Source organism: Ovis canadensis, chromosome 4 (genome assembly GCF_042477335.2).
Source record: "Ovis canadensis isolate MfBH-ARS-UI-01 breed Bighorn chromosome 4, ARS-UI_OviCan_v2, whole genome shotgun sequence".
Classification (NCBI taxonomy): Eukaryota; Metazoa; Chordata; class Mammalia; order Artiodactyla; family Bovidae; genus Ovis; species Ovis canadensis.
Window position 1 is genome coordinate 46,681,286 of NC_091248.1, and position 25,983 is coordinate 46,707,268.

Sequence of the window (25,983 nt, forward strand, 5' to 3'; positions counted from 1 at the left end):
GTACTATATACTATCAACATATTGAACTCAAAGTTTGGTGGATTTCTATGAATATTCGTGTTAAGATTTGGTAAAGTTTTATTTATTTTTAATTTTTTGGCAGCATGCAGGATCTGCTCAGGATTTCCTGTGCCCACTGTGCCCGTTGGAAGTGTAGAGTCTTAACCACTGAAACAGCCAGGGAAGTCCCAAGATTTAGTAGAAGTTTTGATCAGCTCTTGGAGTGATCTGGTTAATTAAATGCTCTCATCAAGAGTTTTTAGTCAGAAACTCTTTTATTTCAACTCTTGAAGTTTTAAAAATGTTTGCTTCCTGCTTTTACTCCAATAAACAACTTTTAACAATCTTCACACACTTTCATGTCTAATTGTATTTTATTGTGGAAATTATAGGACCTTTACTAAACAGTCTAGAAGTCATGGAATGAAAATTGTTTCTCTAAATAAGATTTTAGCACTTCATTTTTTATGACACATCTCTGTCATCTAAAAGTAGAATAACCCTTAGCTTAGTGAGAACTCAATTTCTGTGCTATGCTCTGCTTAGTCCCTCAGTCACGTCTGACTCTTGGCAACCCCATGGACTGTAGCCCATGGGGATTCTCCAGGCAAGAATACTAGAGTGGGTTGCCATACCCTCCTCCAGGGGATCTTCCCGAGGATTGAATCCAGGTCTCCTGCACTGCAGGCAGATTCTTTACCACCTGAGCTACCAGGGAAGCCCTAATTAACTTTTACTTAAACTGAAATACAACATTTTTTTTAATTTATTTTTTTTACAACATTTTTTTTTTACACCAATTCAGTCTGTCTGGAAAGCCAATTTACAGAATTCATTCTCTAATATAGTAAGTACTAAAAAGTACTAAGAATAATTACTGATATGAAAAGGTTTCTGTGCTCTGTAACTGTTGAAGTAGATTAAAAATAAAAACCTTGATTGTACATATTTAATAAAAAATCATATTATACACTTAATAGTGGTGAATATACTTTCATGTAAACTATACAATAAAGCTGACTTAAGAGCTAGAGGAATGATTGATCAATGGTATGAATCCCCATGACTGAACAAAATGAAACTATCTAAAAGTCATATTTTAAACAGAATAAAAGACAATCCTAGATCATGGTTTGCATTTTATGTCTTTTTAGTTTCCTTTACTCCTCAGTCTTATCTTTCAGGACACTGGCATTTTTGAAGCATATAGTCATTTTACAGAATGCCTCTCAATTGGGAGTTACTTCTCCCATGATTAGGCTTCCCTGGTGGCTCAGAGGTTAAAGCGGCTGCCTGCAGTGCAGAAGACCTGGGTGCAATCCCTGGGTTGGGAAGATCCCCTGGAGAAGGAAATGGCAACCCACTCCAGTACTCTTGCCTGGAGAATCCCATGGACAGAGGAGCCTGGTGCGCTACAGTCCATGGGGTCGCAAAGAGTTGGATACAACTGAGCGACTTCTCTCCCATGATTAGAGTCAAGTTATGTATATTTTGTGGACTGTCACAAAAGTGATATTGTCATTAGTGTTTCGTATCAGGAAGCACATGATGTCCATCAGTTCCATTACTGTGATGTTACCTTTGATCACTTGTTAAAAGATCTCTGCAAGGTTTCTCCAATATACAGTTAGAGTTGACTTTTGAACAACATGAATTTGAATTGTACAGGTCCACTTTTATGTGGATAATTTTCCAGGAGTAAATATTACAGCACTACACGGTCCTGGTTGGCTGAATCCAAGGATACAGAGGAAGTGCAGATACAGAGAGTTAACTATAAATTGTACACAGACTAGCCTCTGTGTTGTTCAAGGGTCAACCGTACAAACTATTTCCCTTTGTAATTACCAATTATCTTCAGGGGAAAGATTTTCAGACTCTTGTTTTTCTCATTATTCCTCACACGTTTACTCTAGTTTTGGCATCCATGAAAGAGTTTTGCTTAATTATTACTACCATGGTTGCCAAATGGTAACGTACAGCTTCATTTTTCACATTTAGGTATCTAATCCACCTGTTCAGTTCAGTTCAGTTGCTCAGTCATGTCCAACTCTGCGACCCCAGGGACTGCAGAAAGCCAGGCCTCCCTGACCATCACCAATTCCCGGAGGTTACCCAGACTCATGTCCATCAAGTTGGTGATGCCATCCAACCACCTCATCCTCTGTCATCCCCTTGTCCTCCCACCTTCAATCTTTCCCAGGGTCAGGGTCTTTTCAAATGAGTTAGCTCTTCCCATCAGGTGGCCAAAGTATTGGAGTTTCAGCTTCAACATCAGTCCTTCTAATGAAGGACTGATCTCCTTTAGGATGGACTGGTTGGATCTCCTTGCAGTCCAAGGGACTCTCAAGAGTTTCTCCAACAACACAGTTCTAAAGCATCAATCCTTTAGCACTCAGCTTTAATAGTCCAACTCTCACGTCCATACATGACTACTGGAAAAACCATAGCCTTGACTAGACAGACCTTTGTTGGCATTAATGTATAAGGCAAGGGTTTGTCTTCCAAATGTGGGGTAGGTGGCTCAGACGGTAAAGAATCTGCCTGCAATGCAGAAGACCTGGGTTCGATCCCTGGGTGGGGAAGATCCCCTGGAGAAGGAAATGGCAACCCACTCCGGCATTCTTGCCTCAAAAATCCCACGGACGGAGGAGCCTAGTATGCTACAGTCCGCGGCGTCGCAATGAGTCGGACACAACTGAGCAACTTCACTTCACTTCGTCTTCCAAATAGTCAATTTTACCATCTCTTAATTTTTCTACCAAAATGAAATGTCATCTTTATAAATTCTCCTATGTAGTTCAATCTATTCTAGATTCTATTCCTGTTTATTCATTCCTAGGTACATTCTTCCATCTGGTCCTTGGAATAATTTCATCCACTCCTCCCAAACTGCCCATCTTATAGAGGTTATTATAAGCTGTTAACAGAACCCTTCCCCCTTTTGCATGTTTATACATACATATAAATTTTGTGTAAGGATTGCAATAGTTATACTACTAGGCCTTCCCATTCAATTATAATGGAGTAGGGATCCTTGTATACGAGACAACAAATGTTTTTGGTTTTCTTCATTTCTTCTTGAGTTTGTACCTATTAAATTTATATTAAAAAGTGAAAACCCTAAATAATTGAGAAACCAGATCATACAACCCATACTTTTAAAATTGTATTAGAAGTATATGCCTTCACAAGTAAATTTTTTAAGGAATACTTGTTAATGTAACAGTACTTGAAAATAAAATTCATGTCCCTTTTTGTGTTCCAAAAACCATTTTCCATTGACTACTCTGCACTTGATTTTGTAAATATCAAATAGAATACTTCAATTATCTGACACTAGGGATGTTTTGGATAATTTAATTTTCAAGGTGACTTAAGCACCAATACTTTTGTTATATATATTTTTTCTGGCCTGCACCATGTAGTTTGCAGAATTCTTAGTTCCCTGACCAGGGATAGAACCCTGGCCTCTGCAGTGAAAGCACTGAGTCCTAACCACTGAACTTCCACAAAAGTCCATAATTATTAAATTGCCTCTTCCTTTATTAAACAGATTAAAAGTTATTCTTAATCCCTTTTTAGGGTCATCATGATTCAGCCTAGACTCCTTCTGTCATATATATCCCTTTTATACTTCAATTTTAACTTGATGGAAATTTTGGACTGGGAATTTCACGGAATTTCACCAGTCCAAAAGCTCCACCAATGATTTCCGTTAACTCACTCATTTATATATGTATTTACTGGACACTTACTCCATCAGAATAACAGGTACTATAATTATTACCTCATTGTTTACAGATGTGTCGACAAAGAGAAACCTGGCAGGGTACAGTCCATGGGGTCGCAAGGACTGGATGCAACTAAACAAATTATACATAAAATTTACCATTTTTAAGTGCACAGATCTGTGGCATGAGCATGTTCATTGATACACAACCACCTTCAACTTTTTTGTCTTCTGCAATGGAAATTCTATTTAAGTTAAACTCCCTACTCAACCCTTTATTTGTCCTTTTAATTTTTCCTAATTAAAGTGATCACACGGGGATGATCCAGAGATGATATGGGGTGGGAGGGGGGTTCAGGATTGGGAACTCATGTATACCCGTGGTGGATTCATGTCAATGTATGGCAAAACCAATACAGTATTGTAAAGTAAAACAAAGTAAAAATAAAAATTAAAAAAAAAAAAGTGATCAGAGCCCCATTTGATGCTCTGAAGCTGTCACACTTCAATTACCCATGTGTCCCAGTTTACTTTTGAGGGAACAGTAGGATTAGGCCCTCTCTTTGAAGAGTCTCAATTTTTCCAAGTTTGTCAACTTTATTCCCAACTCATTGTTAAAGGATGTTGCCAGTTACATTCCCTATATCAAGGAAGTATCCTCTCAAATTTACAAAGCAGTAATTGTAGCAGTCTGAAAATCATGCCCTGAAAATCTATTTCTGGATTAAATTACCATCAGAGAGATACAACAGTCCCCCCTTTCACTTTGTAGTTTTAATTATCTAAAGTTGACCAAATAATCCAAAAATATTAAAAATTCCAGAAATAATTCATAAGTTTTAAATTGTAAGCCACTCTGAGTGATGAACTCTTGCACCATCCTGCTTCATCCTTCTTAGGGTCTCCAACCATCAGCATCATTGTAAATCCAAGATCCAGCATCACCTGGAGCACATGGTCCTCCTTCTGACATATTATCAGGTCGACTGTAACCTAACAATGCCATTCATTCACCTCACTTAATTCATCACATGGGCATTGTATCATCTCACATTATTGCAAGTTTGAGAATGCATTCATGCACCTTTATTACAGTATGTATGTATAATTTTTTTTTGGCCGCACTGTGTGGTTTGTGGAAATCTTAGTTCCTCCACCAGAGACTGAACTTGGGCCCTCAGCAGTCAGTGGAGTCCTAACCAATGGACTGACAGGGTATTGTATTCTCTACATACTGTGTCTTTAATCATGTTCAGTATCTCTTTATGTATTTATGTTTTTACTTTTTACTTTTTTAATTTACACTTTTATTGAAGCATATTTGATTTATACTATTTTGTTATTTTCATGTATACAGCAAAGTGATTCTCTTTACATGTTATACATATATATGTGCATACGCTTTTACTTTTTGATGATACATGTATTTTAAAAGTATTCCTGCAGTCAACAAGTTAATGTTCTCATTCATTAGGGCAATGATTTCCAGTCTTTAAATAACCTGGCTTAAAAAACAAAATTCCTGTAGGGACCAACAAGAGAGAGCTTTATTCACTAAGATAGCCCTTAGTGGCAAGTTAGCTTTTTAAAAAAGATATCTGTGGTACTTGGATTCCACAGATCTCACTGAGCTAGCATACAGATCATAATAATCTAATTTTATTCCCATTGCTTTGAGGGAGAAAGCAAAGGAGGCTCATGTTCCTATACTTTTTCTTAAAGGTCACCTGAAAAATCATCCACCTCTTCATTCGTACAGCCTCCCCTTTCATTACACTAGTTATTTAAATGTGTTTTCCCATTAGAATGTGGGCTTCTTGAAGAAATAAACCATACTATTTATCTTTTCTTCAACACGGAATACTATCAATATTGGTAGTTGACCAAAAAAGGGAGGAAAGAAAAGGGTTTTTCAAGAAGAGACACAGATTATACATTTAGGTGCATGCAAAAGTACTAGGAAAAAGGAAATCCAAATTAATCCAGTTATATCTTCCCACTGTACCACAATAAAGAGAGAGTCCCATTTTCAAAGAAATTAACTTTTATTTGAAAGAAGACTACCCCCTCCAACTACTTCTAAGAACTCTATACAAACAGCCTGCCTAAACCATTGTCCCAATACCAAAATTTCTAATAGCAATTATACAACTGCTCTAAGTAATAAATAATAAAGGCTGTCCTTCACTGATTAATAAATTCAACACAAAAATCACACTTTACGTTTTTAAGTTTCAACAAATGTATTTTAAATACAACATGTTTTATAGGAGTCCACAAGCTTTTCATTTCTAAAAAAAAGAAGTAATTTTTAGGGTTCAAAAATTATGTTCTTCAAAAGAAATGACCAAGTAAGTATTTTCTTCTATAGCTTCAAACTTTCTATACTCAACTATTTGACTGTTCCATGCCACCCCAGACAAACTTGACCTGACTGAACTACTACTAACTTCCCCAAGAGAAAGTTAAAAAAGGAGTTTGTAGTCAATGCAGACCTCTAATACAATGTCTAATACAATATCTAACACAAAAGAAGCTTTAAAAAGATCATTTCTTTCCTCATTTTGATAAGCTAGGAGTGAATTTTCCATAAAAGCAAAAAACAAACAAAAAAATCATTTACAAAGCATAACACGGGGGGGTTCCTTTTTACTCAAGATGTTTAACTACTCAAAAATGACAATTACATCTTTAAGAATATAATAAAAGGGGTGGAAAATAGCAATACAATTGAGAAACTGTAGATGCTAAACAAACCAAAGATTTTTTAAGGGTTCTTTTTGAGGAGTAGAAAGGATTAGAAGCTTGGGGAAATCCAGCATTAAAAAAAGAGAAAAAGATGTCCTCAACTGCAACTGCTCTGCTTATTAATAGCGTCCTGCAAAAGAGTAAAAAAAAAAATAATAATAAGTCAACTGACAATTACACTTTCACTTGCCTAATATTTTCCCAACTATTTACAGTCACTACACACCCTAATTTTCTAAAATTAGCCATTAGTTACAAATTTGGTTCTTAATGTGACAAAAGCGAAAGTATACATACTTGGGCTGTAGGATCGAGATCTTGATCGTGATCTGTATCGACTATAATAAGGAGAAGGTGATCTTCTTCTGTAGGAGATAATAGATTACTTAGCAAAGCACATAATCACTACACTGAAGCAGATAAAAACAAAAATTTCATCATTCAAACTAGTAGCAGATCTAAGATAAGCTATTAATTTTTCAATGCACCAACTATACAGGGTGAGTATTGGCCGATACAAATGCACATGCCTCTGCACTGCAACTAGAGTATCAACCACTGGACTGCCAGGAAGTCCCATATTTCACTCATTTTTATCAATACAGATTAACTTAAAAGTGCCCATACTACTATTATCATCTAATTCAGAACAGAAATTGTAAGTTACAACATTACCTGTACCGGTAATCATAGTCTTCATATCTGTCGTACCCACGATCATATCCTCGATCATAGTAAGAATCTCGACGTCTGCCACCTCCCCCACCTCCACCACCGCCGCCACCGCCACCACCACCACTGCTGTAGAAAAAGGCGCAAATTCCACATCAACAGGAATGATTATTTTCTATCATTTAATACAAATAGATGCTTAAATAAAATGGAAGAAGCTAAGAGAGAAACAATAACCCTTTCATGCCAGTTACTTCAATGTCTTACTTTGTTGACTCCTATGGTATTCTGCTTGATATTTATAACATAAAGAGCCAAGAATAATTTCACTAACTACAAATTATAAGGCACTAGCCAAATCAGTAAGACCTTTTCAATAGGGTGAAAAAAACCACTGTGCTGAGAAAAAGTACCATATTACTAAGATGTATGTTCTATGACCAGTTCAAAAGCAGTTAATAAATCTCAAGAATTTAGACATATCCAAGCCTGAACACCAAAGAAAACTAACTATACTAAAGTCCAGCACTAAAGGTTAAGGTCTGGTGTTCAAACATCTATCAGTGAATTTAAATTCTAAGCCCTCTTTTCCTTGTTGTTTTCCTAACTCTTAATCATATGGACATTATTTTCACTTTAGTTTTCAGTGGGCTCTCCTTGTCAAATCCTTTTTTCTCCCAAGAGGCTTCACATTAAATGAAAGCCTATATTCCTTCTTTCACTCTCTGGTTTTAATATATTAAAAAACTTTTTCCTACACACAGAGGCTTCCAAGGTCACATAAATAGAACGAGAAGTATTTAAAAGCATACTTTTAATAATTTAATACATATTTAATACATACATTTAATAATTTTTCTATTGTATACAAGAAAAGAGCTAGGAATGCACTTCAACTAGTTTTAATGTCCCCTTGCTCAAATATACATATAAAAAATTAAAGTGATTCAAATAATATATATATATATACACACACACACATTAAATAACTTTCAATTCTAATTACAAGGGAAAAAAGTTTTATCTTTTGATTAACCAAAGATGTATACACATTTCTGGTGGCTTTTTGACTCTTAAAATTCAGCTTAGGAAACTCAAAATCTTACTGAGTTGGTCTGCCCATGTATATGCCTGGTGTTGGTGTGTGTGCTCTCTTGGTGATAGAATAATCCACCCGAATTCTTCTACCATCCAGTTCCATTCCATTTGCCCTTTCCATAGCCTATAAAAGAGAACAGGCACAGAAAGTCATGCATAATTTACCAAGGGGAAACTTTCAAAACTGAAAAACTGGTAAACATTTCTTTCAAGTAAAAACAGCAAGGACCTGACATCTTAATTCCTGCTATATGCCTGTCAATAATAATGCATTGTCAATGTACACAAGAACACTTACGCAGGCTTGTGTTAAAAGTTACAAAGCAGCAACCACAGAACCTGCAGAATTCTGAGGCTTCACAATCTAGCTTCAGTCTGAGCAATTCAAAGCAGAAAGTGCTGTTCAGTGAACAGGTCTAAACTAGTCAAGCCATTCCTTAAATAACATACTGCCACCTAGTGAGCTTCAAATAAAAAGGAACTTTCTCATCTGCCACCAAGATTATACCTGTGCTCATAATCCCCTATCATTCTGCCCTTTGGTACTAATACTAATAAAAGCATTAATAAATCAACCACTTTAACATTTTAAGAAGCATTTTGAAACTAAGTGAAGCTGTCATTTCCATTTTACCTCATTCAGAAATAAACCTAAAGAGCAGGGGTGTCAAAAGGCAGGGCAAACAAGCTTCATATTTACACAAATTTTAACTGTGATACTGTCTACACTTTTACTTCAGGTCAGATATCCTGGTATTTCTAAATTTACACCTTTATCCTTTATTAAGAACAGGAAAAAACAAAGCACAAATATGCAACAATAAAAAACCACTAGTGTCTATCAGTATACGTCTATCATATAAATGCCTTCAACTGAGAGCATTGTTTTGTTAGACTTATCCAGGTTTTTCAACGACACTACCACTGACATTTGGCAGTGGTTAATTCTGTGTTGTCGGTGGCTATCCTGTGCATTGTAGGATGTTTAATATCATCCTGCTTTACAAACAACAGATGTCAACAGCATCTATTACTGTTGAAAGATACGCTTTTAATATGACTGTTCATACTATAACCAAACACTATTGATACACAAAGCAATAATGACCTACACCCAACTACTGTCACATATAAAATGGTACAAAAAAGACAAGCCAGTACCTTCTGTTCTTTAACAAATGAGCTTCAAAAATTCCTTAAAATGGAATTTTCAATTCAATCACCATGAACTTTTGAAGGCAAGCCTACTGCTTCCTCTACAATCCATTACCTAGTACATTATAACAACGCTATTTAAAATCTCTGACATTGACTGGGATCATTCTGTTAGGCATATTAAGGGCACTAAACAAAAATGAAAAGGTATCAACTCTTTCCATTATAGAACAGAATGACAGATGAATATTAAGAGAATAGAAAAACAAAGCTCTGTATAGACAGGGAGATAATCAGACAAAAAAATTAAACAGATTGATTAAACCTAAACACAATTTTTAAAAAGTCAATGTAATCATTTGCTTAGAGCACGAATAAGGCTTTTTCAAAAGAGAACAGTTATATACACTTCATCTTTTCCATGTAACTCATAAACTACTTCACAAGGCCAGATTTTAATCAGGATATGCTTATACGCATTTTAGCTGGAAAGTGAAACTGAACATTCCAATTTTAACACTAACAGGCAGAGTTTAAACTATGTCAGAGAATTAAAGAGCACATAATGTTTATGGAACTGGAAATTTATTAATCACCTTTCAAAAGTTAACTCAATACTAAATAACGCACATCAGAAATTTTTCAAAGTGACAAAAATAATTACAAAAAATTACCTCCTTTGAGTCATCTATTCTCTCGAAATAAACAAAAGCAAATCCCCGTGACCGTCCAGTTCGCTGGTCATAAACCACATTGACACCACTCAACGGTCCATATCGAGAAAATACTTCTCGAAGATCTCTCTCTGTTGTGTACAAACTGAGGCCAAACACTCCTAGACAAGTATTGGGATCAGGATTTGCCTGTTGAATAAAGATGTTATTTAAGCTCTAAATTAAAAAAAAAACAACAACAACAAACATACAGAAATACTTCTGCTTAGGGCACTTCACCCAATACACAAAATCACTTGGAAACAAGAATTTAAAAGGAAAAAACCAGATGAGCTATATTTTACAGTTCATAGTACACTCAAGCCTTCTCTAGAATATACTTCAGGTTATAGACTGAATAAAAACGTCCCTAATTCACTAGTCCAGCAATTTTCAGAATACTAAGAATTTATCTTTAATGTCTATTTCTAGTTTATTCAAATGTTTTATATCCCCTATAGATCTGTACTCAACCTGACTTCATCTGCAATTGCTAATTAGACTCCCCTCTTCTATTTTCACTCTTTAGCAAGGGTATTCTTTCCAGATTTGAAAAATTAATGTGCTGATTTCAAAACACCATTAAATAATAGCAGACTCCATCACCGTTAAATAGAAGCAAACCTCAAAGCCACATATCCAAGACTCAATTTCTTTATCAATAATAAGGTAACCTGTCTCACGGAAAGGTTAACTGCATTTATTAATGCACTGAGGAACTTTGCATATTGCTCAATATAAGTGTTAGCTTGGTATTTCCTTGCTACCCTCTTCCCATGGTGAAACTTTTAATCTCAATATTTTCAAGTTAGCTTTTTATTTCAATTCTTGCAACATGTTTTCCCCCAAATTTCTTTTAATGATTCAAAAGTCAAGAAAAGAAACTATACTTGAATGAATATAAACAATATTCATATAGCCAAGGATGTTTCTGGAGTACCACTTTTAAACAGTGCTCTAGCTCTTACAAAAGCAAGATTTTATACTACGACTAAAGACACAGGAAACACATAAAAGGTTTTCATTAACTTAAAAAACCATATACCCTGCTGCCTGTATGTCTTCTCCGGTTAGACATTGGAGAATGACTTCGGCTCCTTCGACGCCGGTATTCTGGTGTATATGACCTACTTCGAGATCGTCTCCTATGAGAGTGAGAATGGGATCTGGATCGACTGTAACGTCTATGAGAATGCCTCCTTGACCTCGACCTTTGAGAGAAATAAATTTAGGTAAAAATACTGGAACAAAATGGCTAACGCTGTTAAAAATAAAAAACAAATGGACACCAGTTGAAGGCTCTCTGGACAAAACCAGATTAGTCATTAATTTAATCATCAAATACTTGAGACACTGCCTGCTCACCATTATAAGCTGCTTTATATTAATAACATACCACTGAGCCTCATTTCATGTCTGGTTTGAGCGCTCCCTATTTGTAAACTGTCTTTTTTGGTATGTGCACAGTAAATTTTTACAAATTTTGTTAGTGATTCACCCACTTTACTTTAGCTTTCTGAACTTTTGACAATTCCGAGGACCTATACGTATATCCCTGCTTGTTTTCAGCTTGTTTATCCTTTTAGAGGAAAAAGTATTCTTCCTCTTATAGACTGTATCTCCTTTTTTCCAGTTAACTCTTTTCACCTTACCTTACAAACATGTTAAGGCTCCACCTTCTTTAAAAAGAAAGATATCAACTAGCACTAGAAAGAAAATTATTTAATACTCTACAACATGGATAAACCTTGAGGACATTATGGCAAGTGAAATAAACCAGTTATAAGAAGACAAATACTGTTATTTCACTTAGATGAGATACTTAAGAGCAGTCAAAATCATAGAGACAGAAAGAAAGATGGTGGTTTGTCAGTGGCTGGAAGGGGAGGGGAATGAGAATCCTTGTTTAACTCACAGTTTCAGTTTTACAAGACAAAAAGCATTATGGAGATGGATGGCTGTGATGAGTGTACAGCAATATGAATGCATTTAATACCATACTCTTAAAATGGAAAAAAAAAAGACATAAACAAACCACCAACCAACTACCATCACAATAAAATTGTTTGAGTCTTATTACCTTTTCAGTATAGTCCTATATTCCCTTCACGGTTAAGTATCATTTCCTCTCCAGTCTTTCCTTAGCCTGCTGCAATCTAGCACCTGCTAAATTAACTCATCACAACCTAAACTGCCCACCTAATCTAACAGTCCTCATGTTTAATGGTCTTCATTTTTTCAAACCTTCTACAGTATCTCACCAATTTTTCTACTGCTGATTCCCTAGTTCATCTATTGTTTGATTATTTCCAATTACTCACATTCTTTTCATTGCAAAGAAAATGGAATTTCTTATTACTATTCATCTGATCCATCCTTAAATACCCAGACTAGTAGTGATGACAGTCATACAAAATAACTTCTATGAGGCATTCAATAAATGTTATAAATGCTAAGGGCCGGAAAATTTAAACAATAAAGCTCAGAGATTTTACTAGGTAGGCAGGGGAAAAGTGTTCTAGGAATACCAAGACCAAAGGTTCCTTGGCAAACAGTTCCGAGTTGGAATGAAAACAATAACATGAATGGCCTACTATCCAAAATAAATTAATCATGGGGAGGTGGGGTAGAACAAGAAAAAACTTGTATCCATATAGGAACACTGAACAGGGTTTTCTATTTTCCTTAGCATTAATTTATAGTTTCAATTTAAAAAATAAAAAATATTAATAAAACTAGTTGTTACATAAAATACCAACTGTTACATTTAAATGTGTTGGTCCTAGGTATGGAGGGCTGACTGTACTATGCCATTTTACGTAAGGGACTTGAGCCTCTGAGAGGGGCTTCTCAGGTGGTGCTAGTGGTGAAGAACACACGCAGGAGACTCAAGAGACAAGGGTTCACTCCCTGGGTCTGGAAGCTCCCTTGGAGGAGGAAATGGCAACCCACTTCAGTATTCATTCTTGCCTAGAGAATCCCACAGACAGAGGAGCCTGATGGGCTACAGTCCATAGGGTTGACAAGAGTCAGACATGACTGAAATGATTTAGCATGCACCCACGAGCATCTAAGAATTTGGCATCCACAGGAGAACCAATCCTGCCCCTTGCCAACAGATACTGAAGGAAGACTAAAGCAATGAAAAGTGACATGAGTGCCTATCCTTTCTCTAAGTCAGACAGTGATAAATATCATGAAAAAAAAATAGGAGTAAGGGAATAGTGTATGTACACTGGTATTTAATGTTCTCCAGTGGTACAGGAGCATAAAACTGAATCAAGTGATGATTTGAGAATATCATGAGGGAAGAATACTCTAGGCTGAGAGTAGCAACCACAAAAGTCCTAAAATGAAATTATGCTCACTTTTGTTTCCACACCCGAACTCTATGGAGCACAATTCTGTACATGTGGATTCAGTTAAATATGTAGAGTGGTAAGCAAATCAAGCACTAGGTTGGATCTTGGATACAACAGAGAAAAAGAACTAACTGTAGACTACAAGAAAAGTACAGCCTTCGATTCTTATTTCATGTCCCCTTGCAAGCATACACTATTCAGAGACATAAACTATGTCTTTTAATCAAGAAATTACAATGACTTATCAAAAGAAAAATAACTGTCCAGACTGCTTTTAACTGTTCCTCCCACCACTCCACAACAGTACACCTGAGATCTCTGAAACAGTGAGCCCTGCAATGGCTCACTAGTCTTTGTTGTAATCAGGGGAAGCGGCTGGAACTCTGAATCACTCTAGCACCACTTTCCAACAATTTATCTGATCAGACCATCAGAGTTCCCTCCTGGACCTAATGAGTCAAAATCTTCAGTTAAAGAATGCAGCTATAATGTGAAACTTGAAAAAGCTCAAATCATTCTGATAACCAGTACCACGTACATATATCAACCTTTTCTGCATTAAATTGTATGCCAAGTCTCCAATGGAAAAAATTATCTTTTTGTTGTACAAATATTGCTGAAATAATATCAAACAATAACCCTCAAATGCCAAGCACATTTAAATCAATCAACACATATTTAATTTGTATTAACAAGTAACAGCTCTAGACTAATAGAGCTAACAAATTATTCTACCTTATCTAAGTCTTTATATCTGTAACATACCGCTGATTTCTAAACTCCATTGTTAAAAAAAAATTTCATGATTTTGAGCAAAATTTCCAGAAAAAAACTGCAACAAAAATGAGGGATTTGGTAAAAACCACTTTGCCCAGAAAAATCCAAGAAAAGCATTTTAAACATACTCACATATTATTTTAAACACTTACCTGGATTTTGATCTTGATCGAGAATGGGATTCAGAGTGTTTGGAAACCCTTGATGGACTACGAGATCCTGACCTGCTCTCCGATTTTACACGAGCAGGAGTTCCCGTTGGAGATTTTGACTGAGAGCGAGACTCCTAACAAAGAAGACAGTATTACAAATGGCACTGGTCACATAGATGCCTAACACCTAACATTTAAAGTACCGTAATTATTTATATTGATTGCTCCTGAAAAACAAATGGTTAGGCAACACCCTCCAGAAAAAATTTCAGCTCAATAATAACCCATTGTTAATATTGCTAACTGTCCTCAATAATTCCCTACTTGAACCAGATCACCAATTCTCTATTAACTAAGTAATCATGCAAATTCATCTACAACTTGATCATACAGACACTGGAACATAAACCATACATTTACTTAACCTAGGACCCATTCATTCTTCCAGATTCTTTTAATTCTACTTCACTCTTGCTTTCTACTTCTCTTCATTCTTCATTGAGTTTTTCATTTTTCATACTTCGTGTATTCTTCCCCAAAACAATTCAAAATAGCCTTAAAAAATATTCAAGTGCTTCTATCTGACCAATCTTCTGTTCAATTTTTTCCCCCATTCAATTTTAATTTTCTGATCTTTAATACTTTTCATTAGCCTTCTTTTATCTTGATTTATCTTCCACATTCTTGGAAAAAACTCTTCAATTTCTTCACGAACATTAACCTTAATGGAAAAAGAACATTTAGTATATTTAAGCACGTGGGGATTATAAAACTCTGCTGGAGTTCAGAATGTTATCTACCAAATGGAAAAGCCAGCAGGTAAAGTGCAAATAACTAGTTTATTAAAAAAAACAATTTTATAATCTTTAAAATTTTTCAAAACTCTAGTTTCTAACAATTAAAGAGAATTTACTAAATTTCTCTAAATGTTTTTTACCATACTGTTCACCCTCCTCCCAAGTTTCATCCTAGTTCCTAAAATGTGAGCAGTTTTAATATAAATACTTAATTCAAGCATAACTCTAACATTAACTGTAATCCCCCCATACCTATGTCTTAAGTTTTCACTAATTTATAACCTGAAGATTCCCAATGATCTCAAAATAAGCTTTCCCTAAGCCGGGCTAAGATACCAAGATATAGTTAAAGCAAAGCATCACAGGCTGGAATATCTGAACACACCTATCTAAACTCACCTATTATAGGACACATAATGAGGTTCAGAGAAGTAAAACACAATTAGTAAAATTACTAACATTTCCTGATTGTTTGACCACTATCTTTGCTTACTCTGACTTTAACCAGAAAGATGCAATCTGAAATAAAACAAGCATACTAAAAAAAAAGAAGGGGGGGGGAGAAATATAAAATTTAAAAAATTTCCCCTTTGGCTTTTAAGTTCCTAGTAGTTGTAAATTAGTATCATGGTCTTTATTGTTTATCCTATCTTTTTCATAGTTTTTGCATATTTTATATAGTTATGCATACGTATATTCCCTTCAGTGACTATATCATTTATCAGAAATCCGACTGGCTTCTAAAAAAACTGGATATAAATCAAAACTTTCCAAATCATTTAAAACGTATTAGAAGCCTGCTTTTAAAATTTTGATAGACGTATGAAGAACTTATGACCAAAGTAGGATGGACAGTTTGGCTTCTCTGTCCACTTAACCCCTGATTATTAGTGAAAACAAACCCATTTTCCACCAATTTTCATTTATGTCATTAAGATTATCATCCAACTTCCTTGAGGTTTTCCTTCAGGCTTATTTTTCAAAAATGGTACTATTGATGCTACCAGGCCTGTTTTTTTTTTCCCAGATAAAAACAAACTGAAATACATAGCTACCCTTCTGTTCAACATCCACTTTCTCCATTTATTTACCTACAGAAAGTCTTTCACTACATCTCAGATACTTCCTAAATTTGTGGACAGATGCCTGGAACAGGCATAGCAATTTAGGTTTTTTCATTCACTGAAACGGTAAAAGCAGCATATTCAGGACTAAAAACAAAAGTATGGCCACTCATTTGTAATTGAAGTCTCACAGGCCAGTTCATTACCTATATTTCATTAGGTAAAAATATACCCCCCTCCTTTTTTTTGGCTTTCCCTTATATAAACAGATCCCTTGGTATAAATCTACAAACATCACTACAGCTCTTGTTATATACACAAAAAACTTTGTGTTCTGTGTGCTCTGATACTCTTAAAACCTTTAATTTTTAAGACAGAAATAGGTTTATTTATTAAAGACTTCTAAAAGACTTCCCTGGTGGCTCAGACGGTAAAGCGTCTGCCTACAATGAGGGAGACCCGGGTTCAATCCCTGGGTCGGGAAGATCTCCTGGAGAAGGAAATGGCAACCCACTCCAGTATTCTTGCCTGGAAAATCCCATGGACAGTAGAACTTGGTAGGCTACTGACCCTGGGGTTGCAAAGAGTAGGACACAACTGAGCAACTTGACTTTCACCATAAAAACAATAGTAGAAAATTATTCAATAGCGCTGAAAGTAACCACCTTTTAGGTATTAATGTTAATAAGGTAACTCAGTAACAATTTAAATTTTAAATCTCATTTCTGGGATAGCAACCCACTGGAAAATGTATAATTTTCCTTTTACTTTGTTAGCAAAAGCTAAGATATGACAGAATATCTTTTGGTTTTTATTATCCAAGGTGTCACAAATACCTAACCTCCTCTGTTACCTACCCTTCAATTTTTATATCAGGGAAACCTCAAAATGCATCTATTTTTTTCATGGAATCATTCAAGGTTAAGAAAGAGTGCTCATAACTCCCCCTTTAACTTAAAAAGATGTCAGTCATTTTAACTTCCAAAAACAATTTAGAAACATCTAGCTAAAAAGGTAAATCAACAACTGTCAGTAAACTAAAACTAAAAAATAAAACTACAGAGCATAAAAAACTTTTACTCTTCACTGTGCATTAGAAATTAGACTATAATAAGCCCTTTGTGGACAAATGCTAGATTATTCTTTTCCATCTTTGACTATCTTCATTATGAAATGGTAATATCAACTTTTCCCAAAGAAATTCATACAACTATTTAGAATTTGGAAAAGTAATCGAAACTGCAAAGAGAAAAATAACTATTGAGAAGGGTTTTATCTGTCCCATTTCACTAGAGACTACTTAACCTGCTGTTAAATCTGTCAAGAACTTCTGCCAATTCCTAAGTAACCTGCATCTGGACCCACCAACCAATACAGTGCCTACTTGAAATGGGCAGATTAATGACTCAACCAAGTCATATCACAAATTTTAATAGAAATATATCTTAAGTAGGCTTCTAGTCTACCTTCCCTACTATAAACCAGGAGCTGGGCAGAAAGTTCTCACAGCACAACCTGCTTAGTGTTTTTTTTTTTTTTAACTATTCTTTATTAACAAGATGCCTCTGGTGGTAGTTGAAGTACACAGCCAAAAATAAAAAGGAGCTAGCTACGATTTCTAAGAAACTACTATAGTGTATCCCATACAAGCAGTTTAAGAATTGTCTATGTATAAATATACCATGACCATGTACTCAATCTAAGAACTATCTATGTGTAAAAATATTATAACCATGTACTACTTTTTAATCAGGAAAAAGTTTATTAAATACGCACATGTAGTTGCAGAACGAGAAAAAATCCTACAGCAAATAACTGCAGTGTCTTTTAATACAGCTAGTATATTATAGATGGAAAACAAATTCCAACCATATGTATGCTTAATACTTAGAGCCCATTAAAATAAACCAATAAAAACGTTATGCTATAGCCCATTCTAATATTATGACAAGGCAAATTCCAAGGCAAATGCCAAGTAATCATGCCAAATTTACAGAAGTCCAAGTCTATGTGAATATAGTCTAAGTTTTTAAGACAGATTCTCAAAATGTATTTCCCTACTACTTTGTAAAATTGAGAGATTTTCACAGAAACATACTAGCGCGTTTAGGTGAACTATACTTGGGGGTGGGAGGGATTTAAATTACCCAAATAACTTATATTTATTGTACTAAGAACTTCACTCTTTAGGACTTGTAGACAACAGTCTGTGTTTATTCAATTCATGTATCTCAGTCTTTCAGTTTATAGCAGTTCTGCTTCCTTCCTTTTGAGTATTAAGCTGTTTCTTTTATAGATCCTTAAGCTTATAAAAAAATATTTTCACTTTTTAACCCATAACTAGTATTAGAGCAATTTCTTAAAAAGAAAATACCAACTGCTCAAACATTAGCTATGTAAAATAATTTACCTTCTTTTAAAGTCCAGTATGCTGCATCTTAAGTGAGATTAAAGTGGTTTTTGTATCTACAAAGGCTCACAGATATTCTAACCCGTATGTCTTTATAGTCTCTGAAGTTTGGAATAGTTTTGGCAATGTGTTAGACAAATTATTAAAGAATTGGCAGTTAAATTTCAACTCATGCACACAGTGAAATTACCTGTAAAATTTACAAATCTTTCATACAAATTTTATTTAGGCCATGCCATGTGGCTTGTGGGATCTTAGTTCTCTGACCAGGGATCAAACCCTTGATCCCTGTGAAACATGGATTCCTAACCACTGGACCACCAGGAAATTTCCTTCTTTAACTTTAAACGAGGTTCATAAACTAGTCAGTTTATATGCTATGATCAGTTGTCCAAAAAGCTGGAGCATAACTGGCAACTTCAAAGGTATAGAAAATAAATGTACAAAATTTCCTACTTATGTTCTCATCTTTTAGTGTTACGGAGTATTTACAAATCTTGAGTAAGTAAGATGATAGGGCCTTAGTTTCAAGGAAAAAATTTAACTTTTCTTCTGCCTCAGACTGTTCAGGCCTAGTCTCTCACACTTTGGTGAAAATCATGAGACAATAAAGATCATACAGAACTACACTAAGGCAGTAACTTAAAGGAAGGAGGGGAAATCACATTTTCTTTCATTATTTCCTTCTCAATTTTTTTCTTTTTACAGTGTTTACTGATTCCCCATCCAATCATTTACCATTTTCTCATCTTCACTTCTATCCTACTAAACTGGTTACGACGTGTGAACAGTAAGTATTAACTCATTCAGCTTGAGGATATATACCTTTTATACCCAAAGGGGAGGGGTCTCAGGGTTAGTTACATGATGACTGAGCACCCACTGATGCTATCAAGAGGTTTTCACAGCATTTACAAGCTCTGCTGGGAGGGACTGGGGGCAGGAGGGGAAGGGGCTGACAGAGGATGAGACGGCTGGATGGCATCAATGACTCGATGGACGTGAGTCTGATTGAACTCCGAGAGATGGTGATGGACAGGGAGGCCTGGCGTGCTGCGATTCATGGGGACACAAAGAGCTGGACACGACTGAACTGAACTGAAAAAACTTATGCTGATTACTCAAGGCCATTTTTACACTTGTATACTACACACTATACCATAAGGACGTAACTTCAGTTCATTTACAAAATTAAGTCCATAAACAAAGTTTATCTGTATTGTAAAAAATGACTCATCTCTAAATATTAAATCCCTTGATAGACTTTCAGATCCCATGACTCTTCATACTCATTTTAGGAATGGTACAAATTTTAAGTAGTAACTATGGCAAATCTGTAGAAGTACAGTTAGGCATCCTGGGTACAACTGGTTGTATTGTTCCTTTTAAAAATCCCACCTTCTGCTTAGATTGAGCAAATGAGCACCCTTCAGCGAAAGAATCTCAAATATAAAAATTTGAATGTTAAAACATTTCCTTAAGTTTTAAAATTCTCTGCTTAAATAAATGGATGGGGAGAACAAAAAAGTATTAAAATTGGATACATATTACTTCAGGAAAAAAAATTAAACTCAAGAGACACAGACTAGTCCCTAAGTTTAACAATACTCGTACTAAAAGAACGGAAGCCTTACTCTTTTGCAACTGGTTGATGTGATGAGATATGTAAAATTAAACTGCTGAAGACGCTGGACTAAGTTTTTTTTTTTTTAAACCTAAACTGCTAACATTCTTATCTATAAAATTGGTATTTCAATTTTATCTGTATTCATTTAAAAAAAAAAAGAGGGTTTTTTTTTTTAAAAAAAAGACACTAGTGGCCATGCTGGGTTTCTAATGGCACAGTCATCACCCTTATTATTATAAAACAGGTTTCAAATGAGAAAAAACAAAAAATCTTCCCCTATTTTTGATATTCTTTAACAAAATATCTTAACACACACAAATTTAAATTCCAAATTGATAGATGAATTTGCGTTTTGCTCTTCACTTTTACTATCCAGTTAATCATCTCATATATTAAGAATGGCAATACTAGGGTCTCTTAAAAATATCCCAGCTACTCAAGAAGCCAGAACAAGCTCTCAAAACAGGATGCCAGAATAAGTAGTATCCTTCCTCTTCAGCAATTCTACTAAGTATACACAATCATGTAATTATAAGATAGACTCCTACATGATAAAGAATCCTTAACCTAGATTAAAAACTCAGGGCCATTGTTTTCATTAAAAACATTTTTTTTTAATTTTTAAAATTTCAAATTTAAAGAGGGGAATAAGTAAAATAACAAGAAAATATTAATTTCCATTCCCCTTAATTTCTATCAAGGATACTAAAATTTTTTGAGATTGAAATCCTAATTTTAGTTGAAGTTGTACACAGCAAACTATTCGTTATTTTTATGAAGATCACATGCAAAAAAAGTCAGTTCAAGTGCCAATCTCACTTTTAACTCCAAATAAAGATAGTTCCACTTAAAATTCTGTTACCTTGATGCACATACCAAACAAATGGACTTATCTTAATAAGTATCGCTATTCTTCTGGATCCCCTGAAATCCTCTATGCTCATTCTTTACATCCCACTGCTGTCCAGTTTAGATAAGACTTTTCATAAGCTCCTTCCTTAAATATTTTAAGTGTGCCCTGCTGCTCTTCCTCTGCTATTTTCTGTTCTAAAGAAACAAATTCCTTTCATTATGCTGCTCTCATAAGAATCTATCGATGGCTCCTTACCACATATTGGATTAAGTCCAAATTCCTAAATCTAGAAATCAAACTCCTCCACTATCTGACTACAGTCAAGCCTATGTAGTCTAGCAACCTCCCCATTGTCTCATTCTTAAAAACAATATTCGTATTTCCCTTATCATAATATGCAGTGTTAAGTTTTACATACTAAATAACTTTTCCTTTCCTCTGGGCTCACAAAATCATTCAACCTCATTTTCTGAATTTCTTATTAATACTATCATACAGTTGATTATATTCTGACTTTTACCCAGATTTGAGATTTCCCTTATCATAATATGCAGTGTTAAGTTTTACATACTAAATAACTTTTCCTTTCCTCTGGGCTCACAAAATCATTCAACCTCATTTTCTGAATTTCTTATTAATACTATCATACAGTTGATTATATTCTGACTTTTACCCAGATTTGAGCTATCAGTTATCACAAATCAGACCCCAAATTCTCTCCTTTGAGAACATCTGGTCTTTACAAAAAAGTTAAGAGATACTTAATACCTTCGAAGGGAATATGATTGATTAACTTCTAGGGTGACTTTTAACAAAAATTCAGCAAACTATATTTTCTTTTGTAAAGCTCTTTCATGTTTTAGGAAACTCAAGAGATAATTATCTATAATGGAAAATTAAGTTCTTGTAATTGTTTTTAGCAAACTCAATTAACAGGTCTGAGACACTGACATGGAGTGTGTGCTCCTTTAAGAAAGTAATCAAAACATATACATAGCATATTTTTTGCATGCAATAAGCAATGGATTGGGACTTGCAAATCTCAGATTCCTGGCTGCATTGTCTTTTGGGTATCAGTTTTTAATTTCTAAAATGGTAAGAGTTCTCCAGCCATTGTAAATTAGAAAATATGTCAAAGATGGTGAGGGGGGAGATTGCAAAATGCTATAAAAGTAGGAACTATCAGTATCAATCCTGTTTCTTTAATATGTTTCAAAGTTTCCATAGAGTCACTCTCTACTTTCAAATATCTTTTCAATAAGATATGGTTAACATTATGTTGTTTATTCCTTACATAAACGAAATGAAATCTTTAACACTGACCTATTGATGTTTTCTTTGTTTTAATCAAAAAGTTTGAAGTATAACAACTACTCAAAACATTTCAGAAACACCATTTAAAAATCCTTTTCTGAGACTCTCTAAAACGTTATTACATTTACGTACAAAGATAACACAACAATTTTATTTTCTAAAACCAAGGGCACTATAGCTTAAAAACTAAAAGCACTGCTGAATATGAAACTGCTTTAAGAGAATAACAACAAAAAAGTACATCATCAGAAAACTGTCTCCCACTCTTCCAATTCTTCTTCCAATCATAAACAAAGACAATTACCTCAACCTACCAAAACAAAAAACAAAAAAACAGAAGGTAACTGGTGAACATACTGAGTTCATTCACTTGGGTATCAGATGTGAAAAAGTATTTCCTATGACCACGAACACTGTAAAAGAGGAGGAAAAGGTAAAAATGCCTTTTCCTATTAAAATATATAGTTAATGCCGACATGCATTTTAGCTTAAAATTGGGTAGGAATCTTATATATATTACTTTCTTAGCTGGGTAAGGTAACAATTACCTAGAACTTGCCAACTTTCTCAATTTGATGACCCCCCCCCCCAAAAAAAGGTAAGACCTCAAAGGAAAATAAGGTCCCCAAAGTAGTTCTCTTCAATTTCCCACAAACCAAAACAAACATTAACTCCCCAAAACTGTACTTAACTGACAGTAAAATTTCTTCCCATTATTAGCTAACATTTTCAAAACAAGAAGCAGCTTATGACTACCTATTACCAAGTATTACATGATTTTTTAAAAAGTTTTGTTGGGACCATCAATACTTCACCCTAAAAAATGAGCAGGTAATTCATTGATATCTACAGGCTTCAGATTTTAATAGAGAAAACCAATCTTAAAGGCATTCAAGATAGCTTTTTTGTCTTAAACTCAAAAAGAACAAAAGTCTAAATCGACCTTCTTCTGGTTTATCTGTTTCCAGATGCTTATGAGCGTCTAAAAAAAGACAAAACTCATTCCTTCCAGCACACACCTAAAGTGTTTTTGATGCGTTTCCCCTAGTGACCAGAATGCCAACACAGAAAATGCTGCCTGGGGATTGTTTTTTTTACAGGGTTTTACACTATCTCACTTCCATCAATTTTCACTACAAGGGTAACTTCCGAAATATAACCCAATCACTGCTAAACGCCCTAGTATCTTTAAGCTGAGGATAAGGTATCTTTGTGATGTTTATATTCATCATCCAAAATAATGAAAAACTTCGAGCCCTCTTTGCTTGAGAATGGGTCGAGAAGAGAAATGGGAGAGAGAGGGGCTGGAATTTTCAGGTAACCTTTTTGAGTTAAGAGAATAGCACAAACTATTGTAAAAATACTGAGCAATGAAATTTGTTCAGTTATGTAAGATTAAGACAGAAGAGTCCTTTTTGTTTTTTACCGTAAAAACCTGTAAAGGAGTGGTGAGTGTTTAAAGGTCATAGGAGGAAAAGCATTGGAAGTTGAGATATAAGGAAGAAAGAAAGAAAAAAAAAAAAGCCCAACATTAAGGAATTAGAAAAATAAGGCGTTGTAGCATTTCCACATTCATTTTGAAGTGAAAAGAAAGCAGAAGGGACATTAAAGGAGAAGGGCTCCTTGCGTAGTTTTCCCCTCACAGCTCTCGTCTTAAGAACGCTTAAGGGTCGGTGCGGTCGTTGACTAACCACTTCATTGGGCTCGTCCCACCTTCAACCTCAAGGCTTTCGCCTTTATAGACGCAACGCCGCCGGTTCCAACAGAGACGCGGCCGCTCACTGCAATAGAGAGCCAAGGAGACACAGGCCCCAGCTAGTCCCGCGCCAGCTTCTCCCCGCCCGGACAGCAGCCCCGCGCACTTTCGACCCCGAGACCCTCTACGATGCTCGGGGTCGCCAGAAACGCCACCGCAGGAAGCACCTACCACTATCCGGCCGGAGGGGAACTCCCTGCCGTCTCCTCCCGCCCCACCGCGACGGGGACCCACACCTTGGAACAGCGATAAGGAGCCTCGGGGTGGGGAGAAGGCAAGGTGCCCCGCGGGGGGGTGGGAATCGGACCCAGGAGTCCAGCTATCAGTCAGTCTCCAAAAAAGGGGGGAAGGGGGGTGATCCGTGATATTTGGGGCAAGAGTGTAACCCAGAAGCCATCTTGGGATGTGAAGAAGCGACCTCGATGGCTCCAGAGGCTGCTCCCAGCGGGACCCCGCAGGACTCCCCGCAACCCCGCCCGACCGCGCTCGTCCCCGTGAAACCCCGAGCATCGGGGCCGCCGCCGAAGACGGCTCCCGCGGCTTTGTACTCACTCTGCCCTCGAAGTTGTTCTCCTCTACATCACTCATGTCGGCCAGGCGCTCCCCAGAACTAAATAAGAGACAAGTCTCGGCTTGAGGGCCGATGGCCTAATCAACCCGCTGACTGGACCGTGGGGAGGAGGAAAGAGTCGGCAACAACGGCCGCTCCACTCCACTCCCACTCGGTCGCAGGCTCCGGCAAAATGGCGCCGGCACCGCCAGAAACCTTCTAGCCTCCCTAGTATACGACGTAAGGGGCGGAGCGTCTCTGTGACGTCAAGATGCCCCGCCCCCAAGGAGGCTTTGTGGTGGCCTGGGCCTAGCAACGCCCGCCGCAGAAGCTCTGACCCTCCACGCCTCGGAACCGACCGCCCACCTGACGTTCGAATTTCAGACTCCTTCTTAAGCGTCAGTCCTTTTGAAGATTTTCAGTCACCACATAAGCTTTTATTGACTTTAGTCCCTTTATATATTTTTCAAGTAGATTTAGATGGAACAGAAAAAATTGGAATCGTCTTCATAATTAGTAGGTTTTTTATTTTGAATGGTTTCAGTCAGCACTCAACTTTTCTTCAGCATTTGCTATCATGCTATTGAAGTAATTTATTCACAGATGGAATTTATAATCAGTTCACTCCTCCCTGAGACAACTGTGTCAGTTTTTAAAATAATGCTTATTTCCCTGCTAATCTTTTTAAATTAATTTATTTAATTATATATTTATTTTTGGCTGTGCGGGTCTTAGTAGTGGCATGGGGACTCTCAGGTTGAGGGGTGCTGGTTCAGTAGCCCTGAGACATGTGGGATCTTAGTTTTCTGACTCTTCAAACCTTGTCCCCTGCACTGGAAGGCAGATTCTTAACCACTGGACCACCAGGGAAGTTCCCTAACTAGTCTTTTTTAACTCAGATGTTTCTATAAATCTTCATAGTCAAAACTCCCAAATCTGTCGGCTGCTGCTGCTGCTAAGTCGCTTCAGTCGTGTCCGACTCTGTGCGACCCCATAGACGGCAGCCCACGTGGCTTCCCTGTCTCGGGGATTCTCCAGGCAAGAACACTGGAGTGGGTTGCCATTTCCTTCTCCAATGCATGAAAGTGAAAAGTGAAAGTGAAGTCGCTCAATCGTGTCCGACTCTTTGCGACCCCATGAACTGCAGCACGCCAGGCCTCCCTGTCGGAGAAGGCAATGGCACCCCACTCCAGCACTCTTGC

The 25,983-nt window shown here is 36.3% G+C and overlaps 1 protein-coding gene across 7 annotated transcripts; it reads right to left on the reverse strand.

Annotated features, from left to right (window-relative positions):
- Window positions 1-5,759: 5,759 nt before the first annotated feature.
- Window positions 5,760-25,049, reverse strand: TRA2A (transformer 2 alpha homolog). Of its 7 annotated transcripts, XM_069587692.1 has the most exons (10): window positions 24,784-25,018; window positions 24,167-24,256; window positions 14,825-15,131; window positions 14,411-14,544; window positions 11,165-11,330; window positions 10,081-10,269; window positions 8,260-8,375; window positions 7,157-7,282; window positions 6,779-6,846; window positions 5,760-6,611 (listed from the first exon to the last, which is right to left on the reverse strand). In XM_069587692.1, the coding sequence occupies exons 5-10, from the start codon at window positions 11,195-11,197 to the stop codon at window positions 6,601-6,603; spliced, it is 543 nt and encodes a 180-aa protein (XP_069443793.1). In that variant the 5' UTR covers window positions 11,198-11,330; window positions 14,411-14,544; window positions 14,825-15,131; window positions 24,167-24,256; window positions 24,784-25,018; the 3' UTR covers window positions 5,760-6,600. The 7 variants fall into 7 exon arrangements, with proteins under 7 accessions (XP_069443793.1, XP_069443794.1, XP_069443792.1 ...); XM_069587693.1 differs by lacking the exon at window positions 14,825-15,131 and having other exon boundaries at window positions 24,784-25,041; XM_069587691.1 differs by lacking the exon at window positions 24,167-24,256.
- Window positions 25,050-25,983: the final 934 nt, after the last annotated feature.

Excerpts from the sequence above, each read along its gene's own strand:
- TRA2A (XM_069587685.1), bottom strand. The coding sequence starts at position 24,819 with ATGAGTGATGTAGAGGAGAACAACTTCGAGGGCAGA. Across the intron at positions 8,376-10,080 it reads GAATAGATGACTCAAAGGAG|GCTATGGAAAGGGCAAATGG; the intron begins GTAATTTTTTGT and ends TCTCTTTTATAG. Across the intron at positions 7,283-8,259 it reads TACATGGGCAGACCAACTCA|CAGTGGTGGTGGTGGCGGTG; the intron begins GTAAGATTTTGA and ends CTTTTTCTACAG.